The 20,904-nt window shown below is 39.9% G+C and overlaps 1 protein-coding gene across 2 annotated transcripts; it reads right to left on the bottom strand.

The window, feature by feature from the left end:
* Positions 1-350: 350 nt before the first annotated feature.
* On the bottom strand, positions 351-20,195 carry ikbkb (inhibitor of nuclear factor kappa B kinase subunit beta). Of its 2 annotated transcripts, XM_068311905.1 has the most exons (23): positions 20,029-20,195; positions 19,249-19,465; positions 18,589-18,716; positions 16,612-16,706; positions 12,363-12,483; positions 11,414-11,483; positions 9,268-9,356; positions 8,436-8,525; positions 8,233-8,357; positions 7,615-7,722; positions 7,142-7,271; positions 6,767-6,961; positions 6,552-6,666; positions 5,235-5,358; positions 4,312-4,463; positions 4,103-4,164; positions 3,887-3,987; positions 3,752-3,801; positions 3,560-3,659; positions 2,403-2,550; positions 2,083-2,180; positions 1,706-1,799; positions 351-1,610 (listed from the first exon to the last, which is right to left on the bottom strand). In XM_068311905.1, the coding sequence occupies exons 2-23, from the start codon at positions 19,253-19,255 to the stop codon at positions 1,551-1,553; spliced, it is 2,262 nt and encodes a 753-aa protein (XP_068168006.1). In that variant the 5' UTR covers positions 19,256-19,465; positions 20,029-20,195; the 3' UTR covers positions 351-1,550. The 2 variants fall into 2 exon arrangements, with proteins under 2 accessions (XP_068168006.1, XP_068168007.1); XM_068311906.1 differs by lacking the exon at positions 19,249-19,465 and having other exon boundaries at positions 20,029-20,194.
* Positions 20,196-20,904: the final 709 nt, after the last annotated feature.

Here is a 20,904-nt window from a genome sequence, read left to right as displayed (position 1 = left end):
TTTTTTATTATTCTTTTGGTTGACATAAAAAGAGAGGAGAACTTGGTAAAGAGAAACATTGCATTCAAGATCCAAAGTCTTTTCTTCTTCTTCTAAAAGTGTTCTTCAGATATTCTAACAGTACATGCACACACAAAAGAAATTACAGATACCTGAGAATATGTAACAGTTCAACCTTTTGTATGACCTGCAATCTGCATCCAATAGTTGTGATTAAGGAGGTGCAGCTGCAATATGTGAAATAACTCTAGATGTATTTGTACAACAGCATTGTTGAAGGAGTCGCATCTTCTTCAACAATGCTGTTGTTGAAGAAGATGGTTTTGCCAAACTGAGATAACCATCATCTCAGTTTTGCAAAACGTAAGTGACTATCCAACGGTGTTTAAGTCAATCCACTAGACTTTAGAAAGTCGGTTCACCTCTCATCCAAGAGGCGTCTTCAGCTCTAGAACTGAAGCCCAATGGATTGACTTAAAAAAACTTTGGATAACCATAACCTGGATAAGTGACAACCAACAACCAACCATTTGACTACAGTATTTTCTGCACTCTAAGGCGCACCAAAAAGCCTTGAATTTTCTCAAAAACTAACAGTGCACCTTATAATCCAGTGCGCCTTATATATGAAATTTTTTTTAGAATGATCATTCGTTGAAGGTGCGCCTTATAGTTCGGAAAATATTGTACTTCAGTGTCAGTAAAAAACAATGAAACTTGTGATAATGAAGTTTAGGTGGTTATCAACAGCAGCTTCAATATCAGTGTGACATGAACTAAACACTACATTAACTAATTTCAGGAATATTGGGCTAATCCATAATGTGCAGATGCTAATGATATCACGTCCACCCTCCATACATTTATCAGTATTTGCATATAAAATCATGATTACATTCAACACAAGATGTCATAGTATTCTTACGTACAGTTAAAAACATCACTCATTGTGATTGTCTTAAAATTTTAAAGTAACGGTCCAGTGCGAAACAAACTGATGCATGTATATTCATAACCCATGGTCCCAGGCAGATGTGATTTAGGAATAGGATTACAGCTCTGTTTTTATCTGGGGTAACACACAAGTATTTAAAATATAATGCGAGTCATTTTCAGATTCAAGTACACCCCACATGGTGAAACAAATGCAAATGTACTTTTAAAAAAAAAATTTTTTTCTCAGTTTTGGTTGAATTCCTTTTAGTCCTGTATATTTTGTCACTTCTTTATGTGAGAATAAAAAAATAGTCTTCTATGGATGAATTGTGACATGCAAATTTACTCAAAAATGCACAATTTTTTGTTAAAATTAGATATGGTAATTAAGATAATGGTTGAATAAATTCCTGCTAATCCCAAACTGAGACACATGTTGATGCACTGCTAGTTGGCACAGGTTTTTAACTTGGAAAGACGTACCTACTCTTCTCCGTAAGAAAAATATGTGCTAGCAGCCATTATTCCACAGACATTAACAAACCTCATGTAGTTTGACATCCCATCCACACAGAGGCAGGACAGTACTACATGTCAGCCAAGAACCAAGCAACTTAGGAGAGATCGCTGGAGAAATTCTGGCTCCCACGGAGCCACGTCCACTCGCTCAACATCTGGAACAAAAAGAAAAACAAAAGGTGCTTGTTTTTTAAAACAGTAAACAAACAAAAATAATTCAAACCATCAAAACATGGGTGTGTGTCAGCACCTCCATACTGTTCTCCGATTCCTGGATTGTGTCGTGCAGTAAACTCTGGAGTCGACTCTCAAACGTCCTGCTCTCCTCCACAAGAGACTCGTCACTGCGCGCACGCATGCACACACACACACACACGCACACACGCACACACACACATACACATTAGTGTACTCATATTTCTGAGGTTGGGTATACAGATTTATTTGTGCCCTTTGAACGAATCTGGTGATATGTTCTTGAAATATGTGAACGTGATATTAAATTTTGAAGCAGAACATCATCACAAAAAAACCCCACCCTCCTTCAAATCTGACCTAAAATTTGGCAGATTTGTGACCAGAATGACACATTATTCATGAAATGAGATAAGTCTACATGTGACTCACAATTGTTGTAAGCTGGGTTTGGGGGTCAGTAAAGGCGGCACCGAGGAGGGTGTTCTCAACCCATCAGGACTTCCACTCACTGGGCTGCGAACTTTACTCTACATAACAACAAGATGATGTAAAATATGTTTTGTTAAAGCAGTGCGCAGCGCATGCTTGATGTGAAAGATATGAAACAACCTTATGGTCATACTGTAGTATTAATGAAACTTTGCTGTATCACTGGTGACTGCTGGAGCAGAAATAAATACGATTCAAATGAATGAACTAATTAACAGGAAGAGTCAAACGGTGTCTGTGAGCTGTTCACGTCTCCTTACACAGGCCACTTTGAGCAGGTTCCACAGTTCCCTCTGCCGTTTCTCCTGCAGGTTCATCAGGACTTGTTCACTCTCAGCCATCCTCTGGACCACACCCTCCACCCTAGGCAGCAGCGCCATCACACGCTGGCGACACACTGCTGTTTTACTGTGCAACACACCAAAATGTTCATCAGGTCCAGAAGCCTAGAGAAGTTTTTTGTGGGTTCTCTATTTGTGAACAGGAACATTCCTTGTATGGATAATCTGATATGCTCTGTGTTCTAGAAGTAGAACGTGCTGCCTCTGATGTAGTCATTAATACACCAGACTGGGTGACTATTTTGAAAATAAATGTTTAATTAATAAATGTTTGCGACTTTCTACACTGTTATAAATATGAATATGCCCTAAATTAATTTTTCACCTTATGATCAACTCTTATATCATAAATGTTAACATTACAAAACTGTTGGTCTGCCACTGCTCAGACTGAGTTTCTTTCAGAACAAATAGTTCACCCTGCTGTTCGGTTCCTTTATACATTATTCAAGGGACACACGGGTGTAGCCAACATCATTAATAGTTGTTGCTTTTTATCTGTGGGGCCATAAGAATGTCATACAAGCACATTCATCAGGGAGGTGTGTGTTTTTGTAGGAATTTGCACAAGAACTACAAGAGTTACCATTAAACTTGGTAGAAAGAAGGTTTGCGTGCCAGAATAGTCCCCATTACAGTTAAGTGGGGATAAAAGAGCAGAACAAGGATCTTCTGATTTTCATTATCAATGTATGATTGGGTGATCTTTTACTTTTTCTTGAATAATTTATTCATCTAGATAAAATCTGACATTTTTAAGGAGTTGGCGTGAGTGTGTGCAATTTGGCAAAGAGCTGTTTAAAATGTATTTTCAGTGATTGGCTGTCACAGGTCCATGAATTTTAGATGACTGTTGGAGGGCTTTGAGTGTGATTGTTGACATGATTTGACTCATCGAAAAGTACTGTGTCATTTACACCAGTTTCCTTCACTAAAGTGTGACCACAACACTCAACAAAGTTCTTAACAGAGCATTCTATTATACTGTACATCTGTACCAAGATAATAAATCCTATACTGATGGAAAAATATGTTCAGAGATGAATACAAGTCTAGGCTTTAGTGTGTGTGACTACCTGAGATGTGTGTAGAAGTCTGTCAGCTTTCTCTCATAGAACTGCACAGCCTGAACCACCAAACGCAGCACCTCCTTTCCATCCCCTGAACACCGCTGGTCTGAGGGGGGGGTGTGTGTGTGAAAGGAGGTTTACTCCACTTGAAAAACAAATCATATATTACGTGACGAGTGAACAGATTACAAGACAAACCTCTGGGTTTCTGTCGGAGTTTCCGGAACAGCTCCATGGCCTTTCCTTCACTGAGAAACAAAGAGGAAGAGAAGTTCTAAACCAGAGAGCAGCTGTTTGGTGGTTTCTGTCCAATGAGGTGCAGTTCAGACTTGCAGTGTGTCCAGGGCCTCTCCACTCCTCCACGGCTGTCTCTGAACATCCACTATGTCTGGCTGCAGGTGCATCATCTCCTCCTCAAGTTCACTCACCTTGGCCTGGACACACACACACACACGCACACACACACACACACACACACAGTTGTTTTCATGAACACATGACTGCCCTTTACCCACATGAACATAAATATAGAAATTCAGTCAGCTGTACCTGACCACAACTGACTGCCGTCTGCTCCATCTCCCTCCACATGCCCAGAAGTTTCTCTGATGCTACAGAATGAAAAATGACCAACATCAGCCTGTGGCAAGTTTTACAGTTCAGACTTTCAAGTGTTTTCTCTTCCTGAGGTAAAAAGCAGATTCCAATGAAGTGCTAAATAATTACGATTAGACTGCTGATTTATTGTGTGACAGTACCAATCCCAGTGGCTGTTTGCTCCTGGTATTTGTCCATGTCTATGTGAAGGCTGGTGGTGAAGAAGTCCAGCTTGGCCATGAGTCTCTGGTGCATGGACACCATCTCGTTCTTCTGCTTTGACAGTGAAGAGTTGTGTCTCAGCAGGCTCATGCTGAAAGATGCAGGAAACGTGTGTGATGCAAGTGTAAAGTGGGAGAAGATGGGATGTCGTCCCACCCACCTACACTTATCTGTAGTTCTGTAAATAGACAAGGTGGTCTGCTGGGAAACAAATTCACTGAACTACCAAATCAAATAAGCCCAGCAGGTCCATGGAGTAACCTGAACTCTGAAAATAAGACCCCCTCACGTGTGTATGTTTGTGTGTGTGTGTGTGTGTGTGTGTGTGTGTGTGTGTGTGTGTGTGTGTGTGTGTGTGTGTGTAGGGGCCTATACACATGTGAAAATTGAAAAAACAGAGCGGGAAAAAATAATTTCTCTTCAGGGATCAATAAATTACGTTACTTCTACTTAAATTCATGACGCCCACAAATCTAAACGTGAATCCCCCAGTCTGAAATATTACTTTGGTCCAGATCAGACTTAAATGTTTGGTCATTTTCATCCAAGCACTGTAGGCATGATGTCAGAAACAAAAATCACACAATGGCTTCTATACAGCAATGTAAGTGAATCCTCAAAAAAAATTCAGAATGATCACCAAAATCTATGGGATTGAGCGTTGAATCCAACAGCAAGACGGTTCGGTTAGTTCATGGATTGTGTAAATAACCATGGACAGATTATGCATAAATGACCATACACTAATTAAAATATGGCAAGATGATTTATAATGACCACACAGGATATGTAATAATGATACGAATGGTTTTGGTCATGCCTCTAACATTAACATTCCCACAGTATGTGGTGTGTGTCCTACATAGCAGCTTTCTGGCCCTGCTGTAGTCGCTGCCAGTCTTCCTTCAGGGAGCGGATGGTGTGCCACGCCTGACCGCACGTCCTCCTCAGAAAGCTGTAAGCCAGAACGTGTTCTGGGTCACTTTCTGCAACAAAAGAAAAGGATTTTTATTGCTTTCTCATTTTTAATTATTTGATTTATGTACGTTTGTACTCCTAAAAAGACTCATTTTTTAAATTTAATTAAAATTTTTAATTTAATACACTGTTTTGATTCCCGAAGGGGAAATTAAGAATGCACACTCTAGCTAATGATTCAAACGCATGCATATATACTGTATATACTAGTGGGTACAGGCCCCTGTACCACACACACACATACCCAGGGGGGCCTGTAGGCATGCAGGGGAGGTAGAGTGGCAGGCAGCTCCATCTTGGTGCGCCTTAAATGAGAAATTTGTAAGGGGGACGGCACCTTGCTCAAGGGTGCCTCGGCAGTGCTCCAGAGGTGAGCTGACACCTCCCACTGTCAGCTCACCTCTGGGTATTTTTTTTGGGTGGGAGCAGGAATCGAACCGCCGATCTTGAAATCATAGGACGACCCGCTCTACCGCCCGCTTTACCACTGAGCCACTGCCGCCCCGGTTTTTCCCACAGTTAATATTTTAACTTTCAGGCAAAAAAGAAAAGATCTTTATTTCATGTAAAAATAATTTTAAATGTTAAAGTATTTTTCATGCAGCTTCAGCCGTATGTCTAAATTTCATTTAAATGTATAATTTCTGATGAACACGTGTGGTTCCAGTGCGGTCCGGCGGGTGCTGATCTGTGGAGCTCTTTTTGTTTGCAACTGACTGTATTTTCCTTATTTAACACATTCCTAAGGAAAATGTTCAAAGTACCTCTGTGAATTGCACTTCATAAATAATTCATTAAAACAAATTGAACTGAAAACTGAAATCCACAGGAGAGGAAAAGGATGCAATTTAAAAGCAAAGAAAACTGAATAACTCGTTGCATATAGAGCCAATGATTTCCTTCTCTTCTGCGGGTCACATCTATCCAAAAGCAGTGACTTCATTGTTACCATAATGTTGCTGTCCTAAATCTAACCCTCCATCCTATTGGTTCATTTATGCTGCCATTTTACATCTTCATAACCAACAGGTCTTTACAGAGACATCAAGAGTCTGAGGACAGATGTCCTGTGATCCCAATCTGTCTAAAGGTTTTTCATCACATATAATATGATGTAATAAACCATCCCATTTACTTCATTCCCAAGTCTTTCCTGATCCTTCAACAGGATCATGTTGCTTGTTCGCCGCTGAATACTTACTGACAAACTGGATGTTTTCTGGAAGGACGCGAGGAGCGACTTCAGGTTCGTAACTGCAAGAAGAACGATCAAACAGGAAGACCAGAGGCAGGTCCGTCCGCCGCCCATCCACTTCCTGCACACAGATAATAATATTAAGACTTGGTCCATTATTACATTGTGCTGTTGATTATTATGGAAAGGTGGGGTGTGTCTGTGTTGATGCTAAATATTACTGAGTAATCAATGGCACACTGTGTGGCTAATCCATGAGGCTCCAAGGCTAACCCCGCCTCGAGCAGCAGCTCCTGATCGGCCGCAGCAATGCCGGTGTCTTTTTCTATCCTAAGCTGCAGGTCTGCCACAGTTTCTTCGCCTGACACTGGATAAGTCAGGATCTTAGTGGACATCATGTTAAGGACATGAACCAGCTGCAAGATACAACGGAGACAAAAGAGAAAGAGACGCAAGCACACTTATTTAAAACACTGGAAGCTCAGAAGTTTGAACAGTTTGTCTTTCAATTTTGGTAATTTCCACCAGGGAAATTAATAAAATGTAATAGAAAAATAGCAAAACAAAATAATGAATTTATTAACCAGTTAATGAACCTTGAGCTGCAGTATGACCTCCAGCTGGGAGAAGCAGTCGCTGGGCGTAGCCACAGGGTCTTTTCCTCTTTCCTGAGGCGACCACTTTAACATCAGCTTCAGCCAGCGCTCTAGTTTCTGTAATAACAAACTATCAAACACCAGATAGAGGGATAAAATAACAGTATTATAGAGGAATTACCAATCAATCAATGTTTCATTTGTTTGTGTCCGACATTGACATGTCCTGTTACTGATATAGTAGACATACACACACACACACACACACAGACATCAGAATGATACACAAGCAGTAACATTGCTTGTTCTTGTAAGTTTTGATATGAGTTTACCATTGCTTTATATTATTTACATGGAGAAATGATCTTTGTAATTTTCTTTTTGTATTTTTTAATTGTACTAAATACATTTGCATTAGAACTACGTGATACTGTTTGTATGTGAGCAAATGGGCCGGTCACAGATAAAATCACCTGTTGAGGTTGTTGGGCTGTGGCATATGTTTAGAGAAGCAAACTTCCCCTGTGAGGTGTTCATAGACAACAATGTCATCATCCTCCTTCAACCTCAGTTTATTGTGCCTGAAATACATAAGAATAGAAAACATAATGAGAGAAAGTACACGCTTTCCTGATTTCATCCCCAATTTGATGCTTGTGAATTCCACCCTGTGAATACAGACCAGCCACATAACCTGAGTTTGTGGAATAATGTATGGGTTTCTTTATCTCTGTTTGGAGTTAAAGAGACACAAGGGTTTTTTTTTTCCGTAGGCACAGCCCTTATATCCTGCAGTTCTTTACTTTGGCAACTCCTGTATATTTATATACTCCTTGTGTGTCATAAAACAGTCATGTAACAATAATATTTCTAGGGAATTGAGCTTATCATTGTTCAACATTCAAAAACATTATCTGTTTTGTCCTGCTAAGACCCTGCTGTGGTCACTGAGGTGAAAAAAACAACACAGGAATGAAATGGTGGAAATTTTGACATGCACACAAAGGTAGGTTTAAAAGTTTCAACACGTTGTTTTTTATGACTATAGTGAATTAGTTGAGATATTGGATTTCATGCAAAATTGGAGCTACCAAGGAACAGGTTGCCACGTTGGTAAGAAAGGACGAAACCCTGTGATGCACTCAAACACCAACGTGCCAAAGCTCCAGTAGTCCACAGTGACTGTGTACTTCTGTCTCTCAATCAGCTCTGGAGCCTGGAAAACAGAAGGAATAAGAAGTTCAGTTACTTATGAGGAGATAATAAGAGACAGAATCTTGTGTTTTAAACTTACCAAGTACTGAAGTGTCCCAACAAATGAGTAGCAGATGCTGCTCTGGTCCAGCTCTTTAGCATATCCAAGATCTATTATCTTGTGGATCAACTAATATCAGTGGAAGAGAAATGAAAAAAAAAACATTATCAGCAAATTTTTACCTTATAATTAAAAACAAATAACTATAATAGTTTGACATTTAGGAAATTATCTTATTTTATGAAGTGAGCTTCACTGTCTAACCCAGACAGGCCTCCTGTTGCCTGGTTACATACAGTATCTTTCTTGTAAAAACTAAGCTAACCACCTTGCTACAGTAAATTCCAAAGGACTGGGGAACAAACACATTTTGCGACCAGTTTCATTTTTATAACACCCCAAAACCAAGTCTGTATGTTGGATTGACTGTTTTACTAGCATGCCAAATGAAAACACGTCTGCCATACTCAGTACAGATGATGTTCGGTTCAAGTTCTATACACGCAGCACTGTTTTACACCATCAACATATAACTTCTTCAATATGTCTGGCTCCATTTACATAATCTTCTTCATTTTCCTCAGTCTTAATGCAGGCTGTAGGAAGACCTAATGTGATTTGTTAGTTAAGCAAACAGAATTTAAAAAAGCTAAGAGAGGAAGTCAAGATCAAGGCCATCCCAGATATTCTTTGTAACTTCCAGGGTTGCCGTAATAAATGATCAGTGAAGACATGTGAAGGCAGACGTGGACGTAAGAGAGACGACTGTCGTGTGCTTATTCCACATAAAGCACCAGCCTGTGTATGAACTCTTTGTTGTGGTTTGGTTGTGTTTGTCATGGCAAAACGATTAACAGCGTCTTGAACTCACTCTCTTCTCTCCCTGCTGCAGCACAATATTTTCTGGTTTCAGATCTCTGTGGATAATTCTCTTCTTATGGAGGTAGGTCAAAGCCGAAGCTGGAAGGAGGAAGATGAGAAGAAAATTAACGCAGAGTTAGAATCACTTAAATTATCACTTAGGAGACAGGAGAGACAACACAAGATGATGGTGTATTAAAATAAGAACCAGAGTTAGCTAGGTGATTATTTTTGTTCTCAAAAGTTGAGCTAGTAGTGAATGCACAGAGAAAATTAAAAAAAGAAAACCCTGGAACTAATAAATAAAGTCATGGTAGTAAGTAAACACCAGCTTTTAGCGTCACGCATCACAAACTCTGAGTCCCACAATGAAGATCCTGTCCCTCATCTAACACAGACAACTCACACCCTTATTACATTAACTTTTTTTTTTTTTATACAATAACCAAAACAACTTGTGTATAATGCTGCCCATATGTATGACTACATATAGCGTGTCAGCTTTATGCAAGCAAAAGAGAAACAAAGTATGACATAACACATGAATGTCTGGGCCTCTATAATGGCTTACATATGTGTCAAGCAGTCAATTCTAAAACAACAGTACATAAAACATCATAATGATCGTTTACTGTTGCTATTACACAGCGGTTGATGATATACTCTGCTTGGATGCGAAAAAGCACCCAGGCTTCATGTTGGCGTCCAAGTCACAGTAACTGTGAATCGCTGTTAGCTGCTTTTTAAATCTTGATCATGGGTGGAACACACTGACAAAACGTCACATGTCTGGACTGTCCTAACGTCTCTGGTTAGCAGTTTTGACACGGATGTTGTTTTGTCGCCATCATCAACTCCATCGCGACTCAAAGTAGGAACAAAGATGACCCCTCATTCAGCCTTTCAACCTTTTGCACAGAACAGCTCATTAATGCACAAGCCCCACTTTGAACAGGATGTGGAAAGTGTTCCCCAGTCCACATTAGTGTTAATAACGCAGCCTGACAGGATGGCCACAAGTATTAGACAATCACAATGTCTGTAGGAGTCAATCATAGCGCTGAAGAACAGAGCTACATACCTAATACAGAAGAGAAATCCAGGGGAAAGGAGTAAATAGTGAAATCACTACCATGTCACTTATGTCCATCAGGTACAAACAGATTATCTTGAATGTTTCACATGAATTTGATACTTTTTCTTTTTTCCACTCCTTCACTGCTATGAGGTATTCAGTTTGACCACTAGAGGCAGCAAAAACAAGCTAATCACCAAGCATTTGTTCGACTTTGACCCTGAAAACTTTGTATAAATCTTTTTTTGGTTTTCTTTGTTAACTTCCAGCTGTTACTCCATTGTGCTTGTTGCACTTCAGAGTCATATGACATAATAAATGGTGTGGATAATGGTGCTACAAAGCAGGTTTAACAACAAAACAAAGGCACTGCTATTAAGTCACCTTTTATAAACATCCATAAGAAAGAAGGTTTATGTCTGCATTCCTTATTCACACACAATGAATACGTTTTCTCTCATTTCTGTGTGAAACTGCAACGTCACTTTATGTATGACTCAAGCTGTGACTCGTATGTGTGCTGGCAAAGTGTGTTCAACAACGTAGAACTCAACCTTTGCGGCACCTGACTCTGTGAACATGTGTATGCATGTGTGCGTATGTGAGTGTGTGTATGTGTGTGTGTGTGTGTGTGTGTGTGTGTGTGTGTGTGCATTCCTTTGTCTTTATCTTCCCTTGTGAAGCGGTCTTAAGGGGATCACTCACTATCAGGAAATGTAAGCAAGTGTGTAACAGGAAAAGGAGGTTTTTTGTGTGTGTGTGTGTGTGTGTGTGTGTGTGTGTGTGTGTGTGTGTGTGTGTGTGTGTGTGTGTGTCTAACTCTCCATATTACGGGACCCCTCTTAAATCCATTTATACAGCATGTGATATACAACTACATTGTTGATGCGAGGTGTGTATCACTATCGATGCGAACCAATGTGAGCGTACATCGTCGTCATAGTGACTAACAGGTTGCAGATTACTGTCTTGGTGACATCACTTATTTCCTCTATGCTAAAGAAAATGAATCACATTCACACCTCACTCGATCGCACCATCAAGCCATCAGCCTCACGTGATTTAGGAGCTGGATACTCACAAATGTCACATAATAGGATCAAAACAGAGCCTTCCCTCATTCCACAGCAGTTCTCCAAGAGGTTCAGATACTGCAAAGCACAAACACAGACATATGATACTAAAATAACACGAGACATGTGGACAAAACAAAACAAGTGGAAACAGTCCGTCCATCTTTTTAATTCATGCTGTAGAACTTTCTGTTCTTTGACTCCTCTATAAAACAACTGTTTTCCATTTCTGAGTTAAAAGTGTGTTTATTAGCGATTAGCTAAATGGTGTCCTGGAGGTCATGAACAGGTTCAGATTCAATCAGAAACCGACATGCATCTACTCTCTAGTGATGGTAAACAATAATGAATTTTTACAAATGAGCAAATAAACACTTTGGCTGTAAAGCCTTTGTTTCAATTAAATATATTTAAAGCTTTCTGCTGCTGTAAATGTTTGGCAGATCATCGGCCACCAAGTCCACCATCTGGGATGCTTTGAAATTTTTATGACATTGTGGTTTTCCATGGTTGGTGTTTTCCTACTCTAGTGGCTGCTGGTGCTAACATTTCCCTGGCTGAGGCTGCGTGTTCAATTTAAGACCAAAGAAAAAGATTTGAGATTCACCCTCAGTGACTGCAAACATTTTCCTCTTTGTTGCTCCACACAAATTGTCACGATCATATGAGAATCCTACTTTCTGAAAATCTGAGCAATGGTGACACTTGTGGTTTCAATTTTGCACTGCTTGTTAATTTGCAGTCTTATGATTTCATGTTGATGCTGCAAGATCCCAAAAGTTTGTGGTGGTTGAACTTTAAACAGAGAAAATCACAGCAGATGAGGCTCATCAATAGCTGCTGCTCATTATTCCTTGTTAATTTAATGACAATCCACTCACTGTTCCCAAAATGTGGCTCCCAATCCAGATTCCTAAACCACCAATGCGGACACGCCCGCACACCACAGATTCGTACCTTTCTCAGATCTCCTCCCTGACAGTACTCCATGGCCAGAAGAGGCAGGTCAGTGGTGGACACCAATTTCTGCATTCCCTCAGGAACCTCTCTGGCTGCGACGACATTGACGTGATCTAACCTATGAAAACATAAGTGAGCAGAGATCACTCAGTGGGGTTACCAATACTGTTAACTTGCAACCCATTTAAATTAATCGCAACCTACTTGGCCCTCTGGTTGTATATTCTAGGAGAAGCTCACTTCATAAGTTATTTTTTTCTTGATCTTATTTTCAAATTATTAAAATGGAAAAGTAAAAAAAAAAAAAATAATAGAATGGCATTTAGTAAGAAACATACCTCTGCAAAGGAAATAATCCTTTTTAATCAAACCTTTTCCCATAATCAAACTTGGAGCCCTGCCACCATAACTTCTGTTTGAGTAAAACGTGATAATTCAAATATTAATTTGGAGCAGCATTAATTGCATGCATCAATACACTATGTATTTTATTTTCTTTCTGAAAGGTCTGCATATTAAGATTAAAGTCCCTTTATTAGTTCCCCGTAGAGGAAATTATTTTTCCACTCTTGTGAAGGTAGTTGGCGTGAGAGAAGAGGATGCAGAAGACAGAGTTAGATGGAGGCAACTGATTCTCTGTGGCGACTCCTGAAGGGAAAAGCCGGAAGGAGAAGAAGAAGAAGTAAGAAATCACAACACACACACATACACGAATGTGTGCACACACACACACACAAAACACACACAGGGCCTATAGGTCATGCAAATGAAGATGAGAGGTGGAGTGGCGGGCAATTCCCTCGTGGGGCAACCCCAAATGAGCAGCTTATAAAGGGAACGATGCCTTGCTAAAGGGCACCTCAGCAGTGCTCAGGAGGTGAACAGGCACCTCTCAACTGCCAGTTCACACTCTTGAGATTTTTATGTCTGACAGGGATCTTGAACTGGCTACCACCAGTTCCCAGCCCAAGACTTACTATGAGCTCCCTCGTAATATGGACATTGGGTAACAGTATGGTGCCGTTTAGCAGGAGTTGGCAAAGGCCCTTTAGTTCCGGTGAATGGAGTTCTTAAAACACCAACATTTAGGAACAGTGCAGTAATCCCTCGATTGTTCGCACTTCAAGATACATGGCTTCACTACATTGCGAATTTTTAGTAGGTAGTCACGTGATACCATACATACAAGCTACTGGCTGACAGCCAGCCAATGATAGTTTGTTGCTATATTGTGGAATTTCGTTTTTTTCACGGGTGGTCCTGGAACGCATTAACTGCGAGTAACGAGGGATCACTGTATACCATACTTTCTTCTTTCTGGGACCGCTTTCAGGCCATATTTTGTTCCAGTACAACTGCACCCCAGTACACAAGGTTCTTAAAGAAATGGTTTAATGGAATAGAGCTCAACTGGCCTGCACAGAGCCCTGAGCTCAACCCCTGTAAACACCTTTGGGATGAACTCGAAGTGAGACTGAGAGCCAGGCCCCCTTTGCCAAACATCCGCCTGACCTCACAAAAAGTATCCGAGTGAATACTGTAGTCAAAAAATTACTCTATAATAAAGTCGGTAATTTAAAATGGGATAACAGATGTTCTAATACTTTTTTTCACATGTATTGCAAGAGTATGAAACAGCAAACCTGCACAAGATTTTTTTTTTTTATTTTCAGTAAAACGTGCAGTTGTTAAAAACGAACAACGTGCAGGCCCGTGTAAACCCAATAAAGCTTTAACATTGTGCATGGGTACAGTCGGGTTAAGTGGCTGCAAAAATATTATTGTAGGTGTCATGACTGTGTCCTCTGCCGTGTGTTTTTTCCATGGTTTGAGTGTGGGTGTATGGGAGGGTTGTGGTTGTGACTATGTCTGTCTCAAAACAACACTTGTTAAACTGGGACCAGAGAGTGTTCCTTTGGTCGTTGGACATGCAAATAACATCAAAACACAGAAACACACAGATCTTGCATCTCAAAAGCAATTCACACGGGCCGCCATCCATTCACAGTCACCTGACACCCAAAATGAGACTATTAATGGACGACACAAGGAAGGAAGTAAATGCACTAAAAGCAAAGCTAATGAGGAGGCTGTACATAATCCCTTTAGAAATTACCCTCAACACTACAAAGTAAACCAAACTCACCTGCTGTTCTATGCCTTGTGTAATTTTTACTATTTCAAGGCAAGATTTATTTGTATTTTGAGGAAACCTGTGGAACAGATTGGTACATAAATATATAATGTCAAACTTATTAGCTGAAGTTGTCATGGAATGTACCATGTTGAGTCAGGAGGAATTGGACCAAACACATAACAAAAAAAACAATCACAGATTGCTCCATCGAGTTAAAATAACTGGTGTCACTCACCAACATTCACCAGTGAGGATTCTGAGAGTTGCATCTTTTATAAACAGAATTTTCTTTTCCTTTCGACTTTTCCCTTCAGGGGTCGTCACAGCGAATCAGTTGCCTCCATCTAACCCTGTCTTCTGCATCCTCTTCTCTCACACCAACTACCTTCATGTCCTCTTTCACTACATCCGTAAACCTCCTCTTTGGTCTTCCTCTAGGCCTCCTGCCTGGCACTTCAAAACTCAGTATCCTTCTACCAATATGTTCACTATCTCAGTTTGGCCTCTCTGACTTTATCTCCAAGACCTCTAACATGTGCTGTCCCTCTGATGTACTCATTTCTGATCTTATCCAACCTGGTCACACCCAAAGAGAACCTCAGCATCTTGATTTCTGCAACCTCCAGCTCTGTTTCCTGTCTTTTCCTCAGTGACACTGTCTCTAGACCAAACAACATCGCTGGTGTCACCACAGTTTTGTAAACCTTTCATTTTAGCTGAAACTCTTCTATCACACCTGACACTTTTCTCCACCCGATCCATCCTGCCTGGACACACTTCTTCACCTCTTTTCCACATTCTCCATTGCTCTGGACTGTTGACACTAGGTACAGGTACTTAAAATCCTCCACCTTCTTGATCTCTTCTCCCTGTAACCTCACTCTTCCACTCGGGTCCCTCTCATTCACACACATGTACTCTGTCTTACTGCGGCTAACCTTTCCTCTCCTTTCCAGGACAAACCTCCACCTCTCTAGCTTCTCCTCCATAAGTTCCCTGCTCTCACTACAGATCACAATATCATCTGCAAACATCACAGTCCATGGAGATTCCTGCCTAATCTCGTCTGTCAGCCTGTCCATCACCATAGCAAACAAGAAGGGGCTCAGAGCTGATCCCTGATACAGTCCTCTCTGGGCACCCTGTCATAAGCTTTCTCCAGATCTACAAAAACACAATGCAGCTCCCTCTGGCCTTCTCTGTACTTCTCTATCAACATCCTCAAATCAAATACTGCATCTGCAGTACTATTTTTTTGCATGAAACCATACTGCTGCTCACAAATGCTCACTTCTGCCCCTAGTCTAGCTTCCACTACTCTCTCCCATAACTTCATTGTATGGCTCATCAGCTTTATTCCTCTGTAGTTGCCACAACTCTGCACATCTCCCTTGTTCTTAAAAATGGGCACCAGCACACTTCTCCTCCATTCCTCAGGCATCTTCTCACTATCGAAGATCCTGTTGAACAACCCAGTCAGAAACTCTACTGCCACCTCTTCTAGACACTTCCTTACCTCCTCCGATATTCAAGTCATAGACTTCATTTGCATGTTTGATTTGGCAAAACGTTTATGTCGAATGCCCTTCCTGACACAACCCGCTGTATTTACCCGGGCTTGGGACCAGCACAATAAGACACTGACTTGTGCCCTCTTGTGGCTATATTCTCCTAAACAGAATGACAATCTTTAAAAAAAAGCAAACAGTTGGGAAATCTGGTCTATTCCCAGATAAGATCACAATCTGTAAGAGGAACTCTGTCACAGACAAGACAACTAACTTTTGTCTGAATGTTAGCCTGACCTTAAGGTAGGTCTTCATTACGTAATCCTAAAGGCATGACAAACGTGGTGAAATGGGTTTTATAGCTTCTTTATTTTAGTCCATGCCATTCTACAGCACATCGTCCCACGTTGATTCATGTTTATTGGAGAGAAGTATGTAGTTGGCGGCATTGCTGGTCTTTTAGTCATTAAGGACCTTAGCATTTTATCCCTTTTCAATGCAGTCTTTATTTTCACATTGAAAGAAGATGGGTCATGAGTCTAAGAGGGATTTAGTTGTTACTTGGGGCACTTAAGTCATTGCACGTGATACTGAAACTGACCTCTTCATGATTTGGATCTCCAGACACCATCTCTCTTTGTTTCTCTCGCTCAGCTCCTGGCGGCACTGCTTTATAGCGATCTGTTCCTCTGTGTCCTAAAACAAAAACACACTCAGACATACGGCACAGAGTACAAGGACGCCCAGGACACAGTGTCCCTTTCGATTAAATAAACTACTAATACAAATTAAAAAAAATAACACTTGTGCAGCAAGACTGCCGGTTTTCTGTGATGTTGGTGGAAGTAAACAACATACGATTAGATGTGAACATATACTGTATATATATATACACAGTACGTACAGTATATAATGATGATGGACAAGTGTGAAACAAACAAAAGTAACTTCATAAACTCCTTCGGCAGAAGCATTAAAAAAACTTTATCTCACAATATTAAAAGGAGCATAAAAGTTCCTAACTCTTCCTGTTTTTCCGAGTTATCAGTCCCTGATGGTCTTCATTCCTAACCCCACCACCAAGCTGAAGAAAAATCAAGTATTTTAAGTGTAATGCACAACCATGGATAAAAACCTACTGTACTTAAAAATGAGCTGGATTCAGTTTCATGTTTATGTCTAATTGAAAAACGTTTTTAAAAAAATCCACTCCAAATCTGACTGGGACCTTCTTTGCATGTCAAACCTTCCTGTCAACATTTCTCGAAAATTTGTCAAGTAGGTTTTGTGTGATCCTGCATCAGATTAAAAAAAAAAAGCGAACAGTGGTGGGAACATAACCTCCTTGGTGGTGGTAACAATGACAATACAAATCCACAACATGCATGGTGCAACAAACTCATACTTCAGATTCAAGCATTTGCCAAACCTAATAATGAACACAAGCACACCTCACTGCCAGCTTCTTCATGACATCATCGATGGAGAAGGCCCCCTCCCTTCCCTTAACCGGATCCATGAACTAATTATAAACCACTGTATTGTCATTCATGCAGGATGTTTAGTCATCTGTGACTTCTGGAGTAAAATCATCTGTCAGTCTTTCCCACAGCCTCTCGTCGGCCATGACATCTCAAAGATGACAGTGTTCATGTAAAAATCTGTTATATTTGAAAGTGCATGATATTCTCAGGTATTCAAGTAAAGGTTATGACTCTTCATCAACTGTATATTAACACACATGGTGATGGCGCCTGGCTCAAAGCCAGCTCTGCGTTTGCCTCAGAGGTGAGTATTACAATTAAAATACATTTTTAAGAGGAAGAAGAGGAAGGTCCATGCTCACACGTCTATATAGTGTCCTGTTATATCACTGTAATCCCACAATGCCCTCATCCTGTGACTGAGGATGAAATCATTGTGACTGATGTCACACCATTTACTAAAATGGTACAGAAGTAATCTCAAAATCAACATTTTCTGAAACACTTACACTTTATTTTAATTTATGGTTTTTAAATTATTTTTTTTTAAACTCTGACTGTCATATCTTTAATATTACTAATAAAAAGTCACAGAAGAAATGGGACATTTCGTAAGGATCTTTGCCTATAAAAAAAGGTTGTTAATCTGTGAGGCATACAGATGTCTGTGTTGTAATCACAAACCATCACAGCACACACATGACTGTATGCTGAGGTTGATTAGCACTTTACATTTATATCATTCAAGACGTGATATACAGTCATGAATATGGTTACTGATATTTTATATTATTGAGATAAGGTAGAACCCATCCTTCAAATGAATTTTACACATCTGTAGAAAGGTGAAAAGTCATATCTAGATTTTTTAAAAATCCTGTTACGCTGATATGGAAAATCATGTTTTGATTCTAACTCAAAAACACTGATGATAAATAAGATTTAATGAATTTTTTATATAGACTAATCTAAAGTCTCAGACATTTATAATAGTGTAATATTCTTTTCTGTCATTCGGACTACCACCAGGTCATATCAGAGCCATAAATAACACAGAGACTGTATTGTGTGTTAGACGTGTGCGGTTTGTGTACCTTGTTTTGCCATCTCGTGACGTTCCCAAAGCCTCCAGTGCCCAGTCGCTCCTTCAGCTCCCAGGGGCCGCAGCTCTGCTGCTGCTGCTGCTGCAGGGGGACGCGATTCATGGCGTCATCAGCTTTTCCTTGTATCCAATATAAGAAATAAAAAGAATATAAATAAAAAACATGTTGAACACAGAAAACAAAAATGAAGACACAAGTTTGCTCCAGTCATCAATCTCACTACTAGGGAAAAATATAGCATTTGTTGAAAGTAGCAAGAAAGAAAATTTATTGTCGTTAGCGAATTGTTTGTAGAGTGAGTGTTTTATGGTCTTTATACTATGCTGGAAATACAAATGCATGCTAAGAAAACAACATATAATAATAATAATGATCAATTGTGCTGCAGTAATAATGTATTCTTTAGGATTTAGATATTCTATGGATGTATTTATGCCAAAAGTTTTTAGTTTAAAGCTAACAAAATATTGAAATGTTTTATTCCCTTTGATTTACGGATTTATAAACCGAAAATGTTTTTGCTTTGGAATGTTTGGTAGACAAAGAAGCAACTAGAAGACATGTGGAAAATCATGGGTTACATAAATTATGTAAGATAATTTGGTCATTATAATGAAGAGTTTTTGACCTACTGGTGAATCTAGATCTCACCAGGCATTAGGATTCATCCTACAGGGGCTTTAGTGCTTCCTGCCAAATTTGATCCCGACCCAACATCTGCACTGAAATGCTTCAGTTTGAGGCTGTTAGCGTTGATTTAATGGCTCCCAGTCATTCTGTCATGGGTGATCGGTGACATGATCATGAGTTCCTGCTGTCTCCTGTAACTCCTCTTTCTGTTTTATGATCGGTAGGTGGACTGTGTCTGCTGTGAAAATGGAAATACCAAGGAGACACATCCTGCTATTAATTTATATATCATATATCCAATATCACGCTGTTTGTTTTTGGTTATTTTTCTTGTTAAACAGTTGAAATACAGATCCTGTCACTGTTACTATCATCCAAACCCCATATGTAATCCACCTACAGCTTGTTGACGTTGCAGATTCTAACCATATTGTCAGCTGGTATTTTACAATATTGATTAGGGGCTGAATAGATGTATTATGGGCAGAGATCAATGGTTGTCATTGGCTCTTCACACCTAAATGTGTTATTAACACAGCCTCACGGGCCATAATCCGGTCTGTTCACATCCATTATTCTGAGTTTTTATTGATTTGTGAATATTGATCCCACCTGTCCGCTTTATGATAAAGGCTGCATCCCAACACAAAACATGAAATCTCTTAGTGAACATATTTCCTGTTTTGTCGTCGTGTTGCAAAGTGACAAAATGCACCCGTTTCGGGATTTTATTTTAAACCGCTTCAGCTTCGGTGTTTTTCTTTTTCTTTTCTTTTCTTTTTTTTTTAAATCAAATCCTACCTTGGACGTCGTAGGCAGCGTTCACACGTATTCACACCTGTTGTTCCTTGGACACTGTTTGTATCTCGACTTCAAAACGACCTAAACTTTTTAGTCTCCAGCAACATTTTTTGGCGACAGAACAAGTCTGAGAAACTTTCTACTTCCTGATTCTCATGTTTCCTGTAAACCTGAAGGGGCCGCCCACAAGGGGGCGGAGCCAGCGGCGCAGGTTCAGGACGCTGCTTTCAACTGCATTCTGGCACGTTGGGAACATAGATGATGACGTCAAAGAAATTGTAAAAATTGTATGTAAATAAATTAAAAATTCTGAATAAATTACATTTATTTATATAACGTGATTTAATGCATGTAATTTCTGGTGCATACAATAAACAAACATTATTTCTGTCTTCTAGACAAAATTCCAAGTACGCTCCTCAAAGAGGTTCTACCATTAATAAGTATACCTGTACTATCCATAATTAATCAATCCTTAAAAATAGGTTATGTACCGCAATCTTTCAAAGTGGCTATGATCAAGCCCCTCCTTAAGAAACCAAACCTAGATGCTGGCACCCTCTCAAATTACAGGCTGATCTCTAACCTGCCATTCCTATCTAAGATCCTAGAGAATGCCAAACAGCTAAATGACTACCTGTTTGAGAAAAATCTGTAGAATTTTCAGTCAGGTTTTAGAACAAACTACAGTACGGACACTGCACTGCTAAAATTCACAAATGACCTTTTAACAGCATCAGATAAAGGTCTTCTATCTGTTCTAGTCCTATTAGACCTGAGTGCAGCATTCGGTACTGTTGACCATAATATTCGTTTAGGGAGATTGGAAGAGGAAGTTGGGATTAAAAACTCACCACTAGATTGGTTTAGGTCATA

Source organism: Antennarius striatus, chromosome 3, assembly GCF_040054535.1.
Source record: "Antennarius striatus isolate MH-2024 chromosome 3, ASM4005453v1, whole genome shotgun sequence".
Classification (NCBI taxonomy): domain Eukaryota; kingdom Metazoa; phylum Chordata; class Actinopteri; order Lophiiformes; family Antennariidae; genus Antennarius; species Antennarius striatus.
Note: the sequence above shows the minus strand (reverse complement) of the source record. Positions and strands in the feature narration are given on the sequence as shown.

Coding starts and splice junctions, on each gene's coding strand:
- ikbkb (XM_068311905.1), bottom strand. Junction 4,165..4,311: donor GCAAACAGCCACTGGGATTG/GTACTGTCACAC, acceptor TTCATTCTGTAG/CATCAGAGAAACTTCTGGGC. Junction 2,551..3,559: donor GACTTCTACACACATCTCAG/GTAGTCACACAC, acceptor TGTGTTGCACAG/TAAAACAGCAGTGTGTCGCC.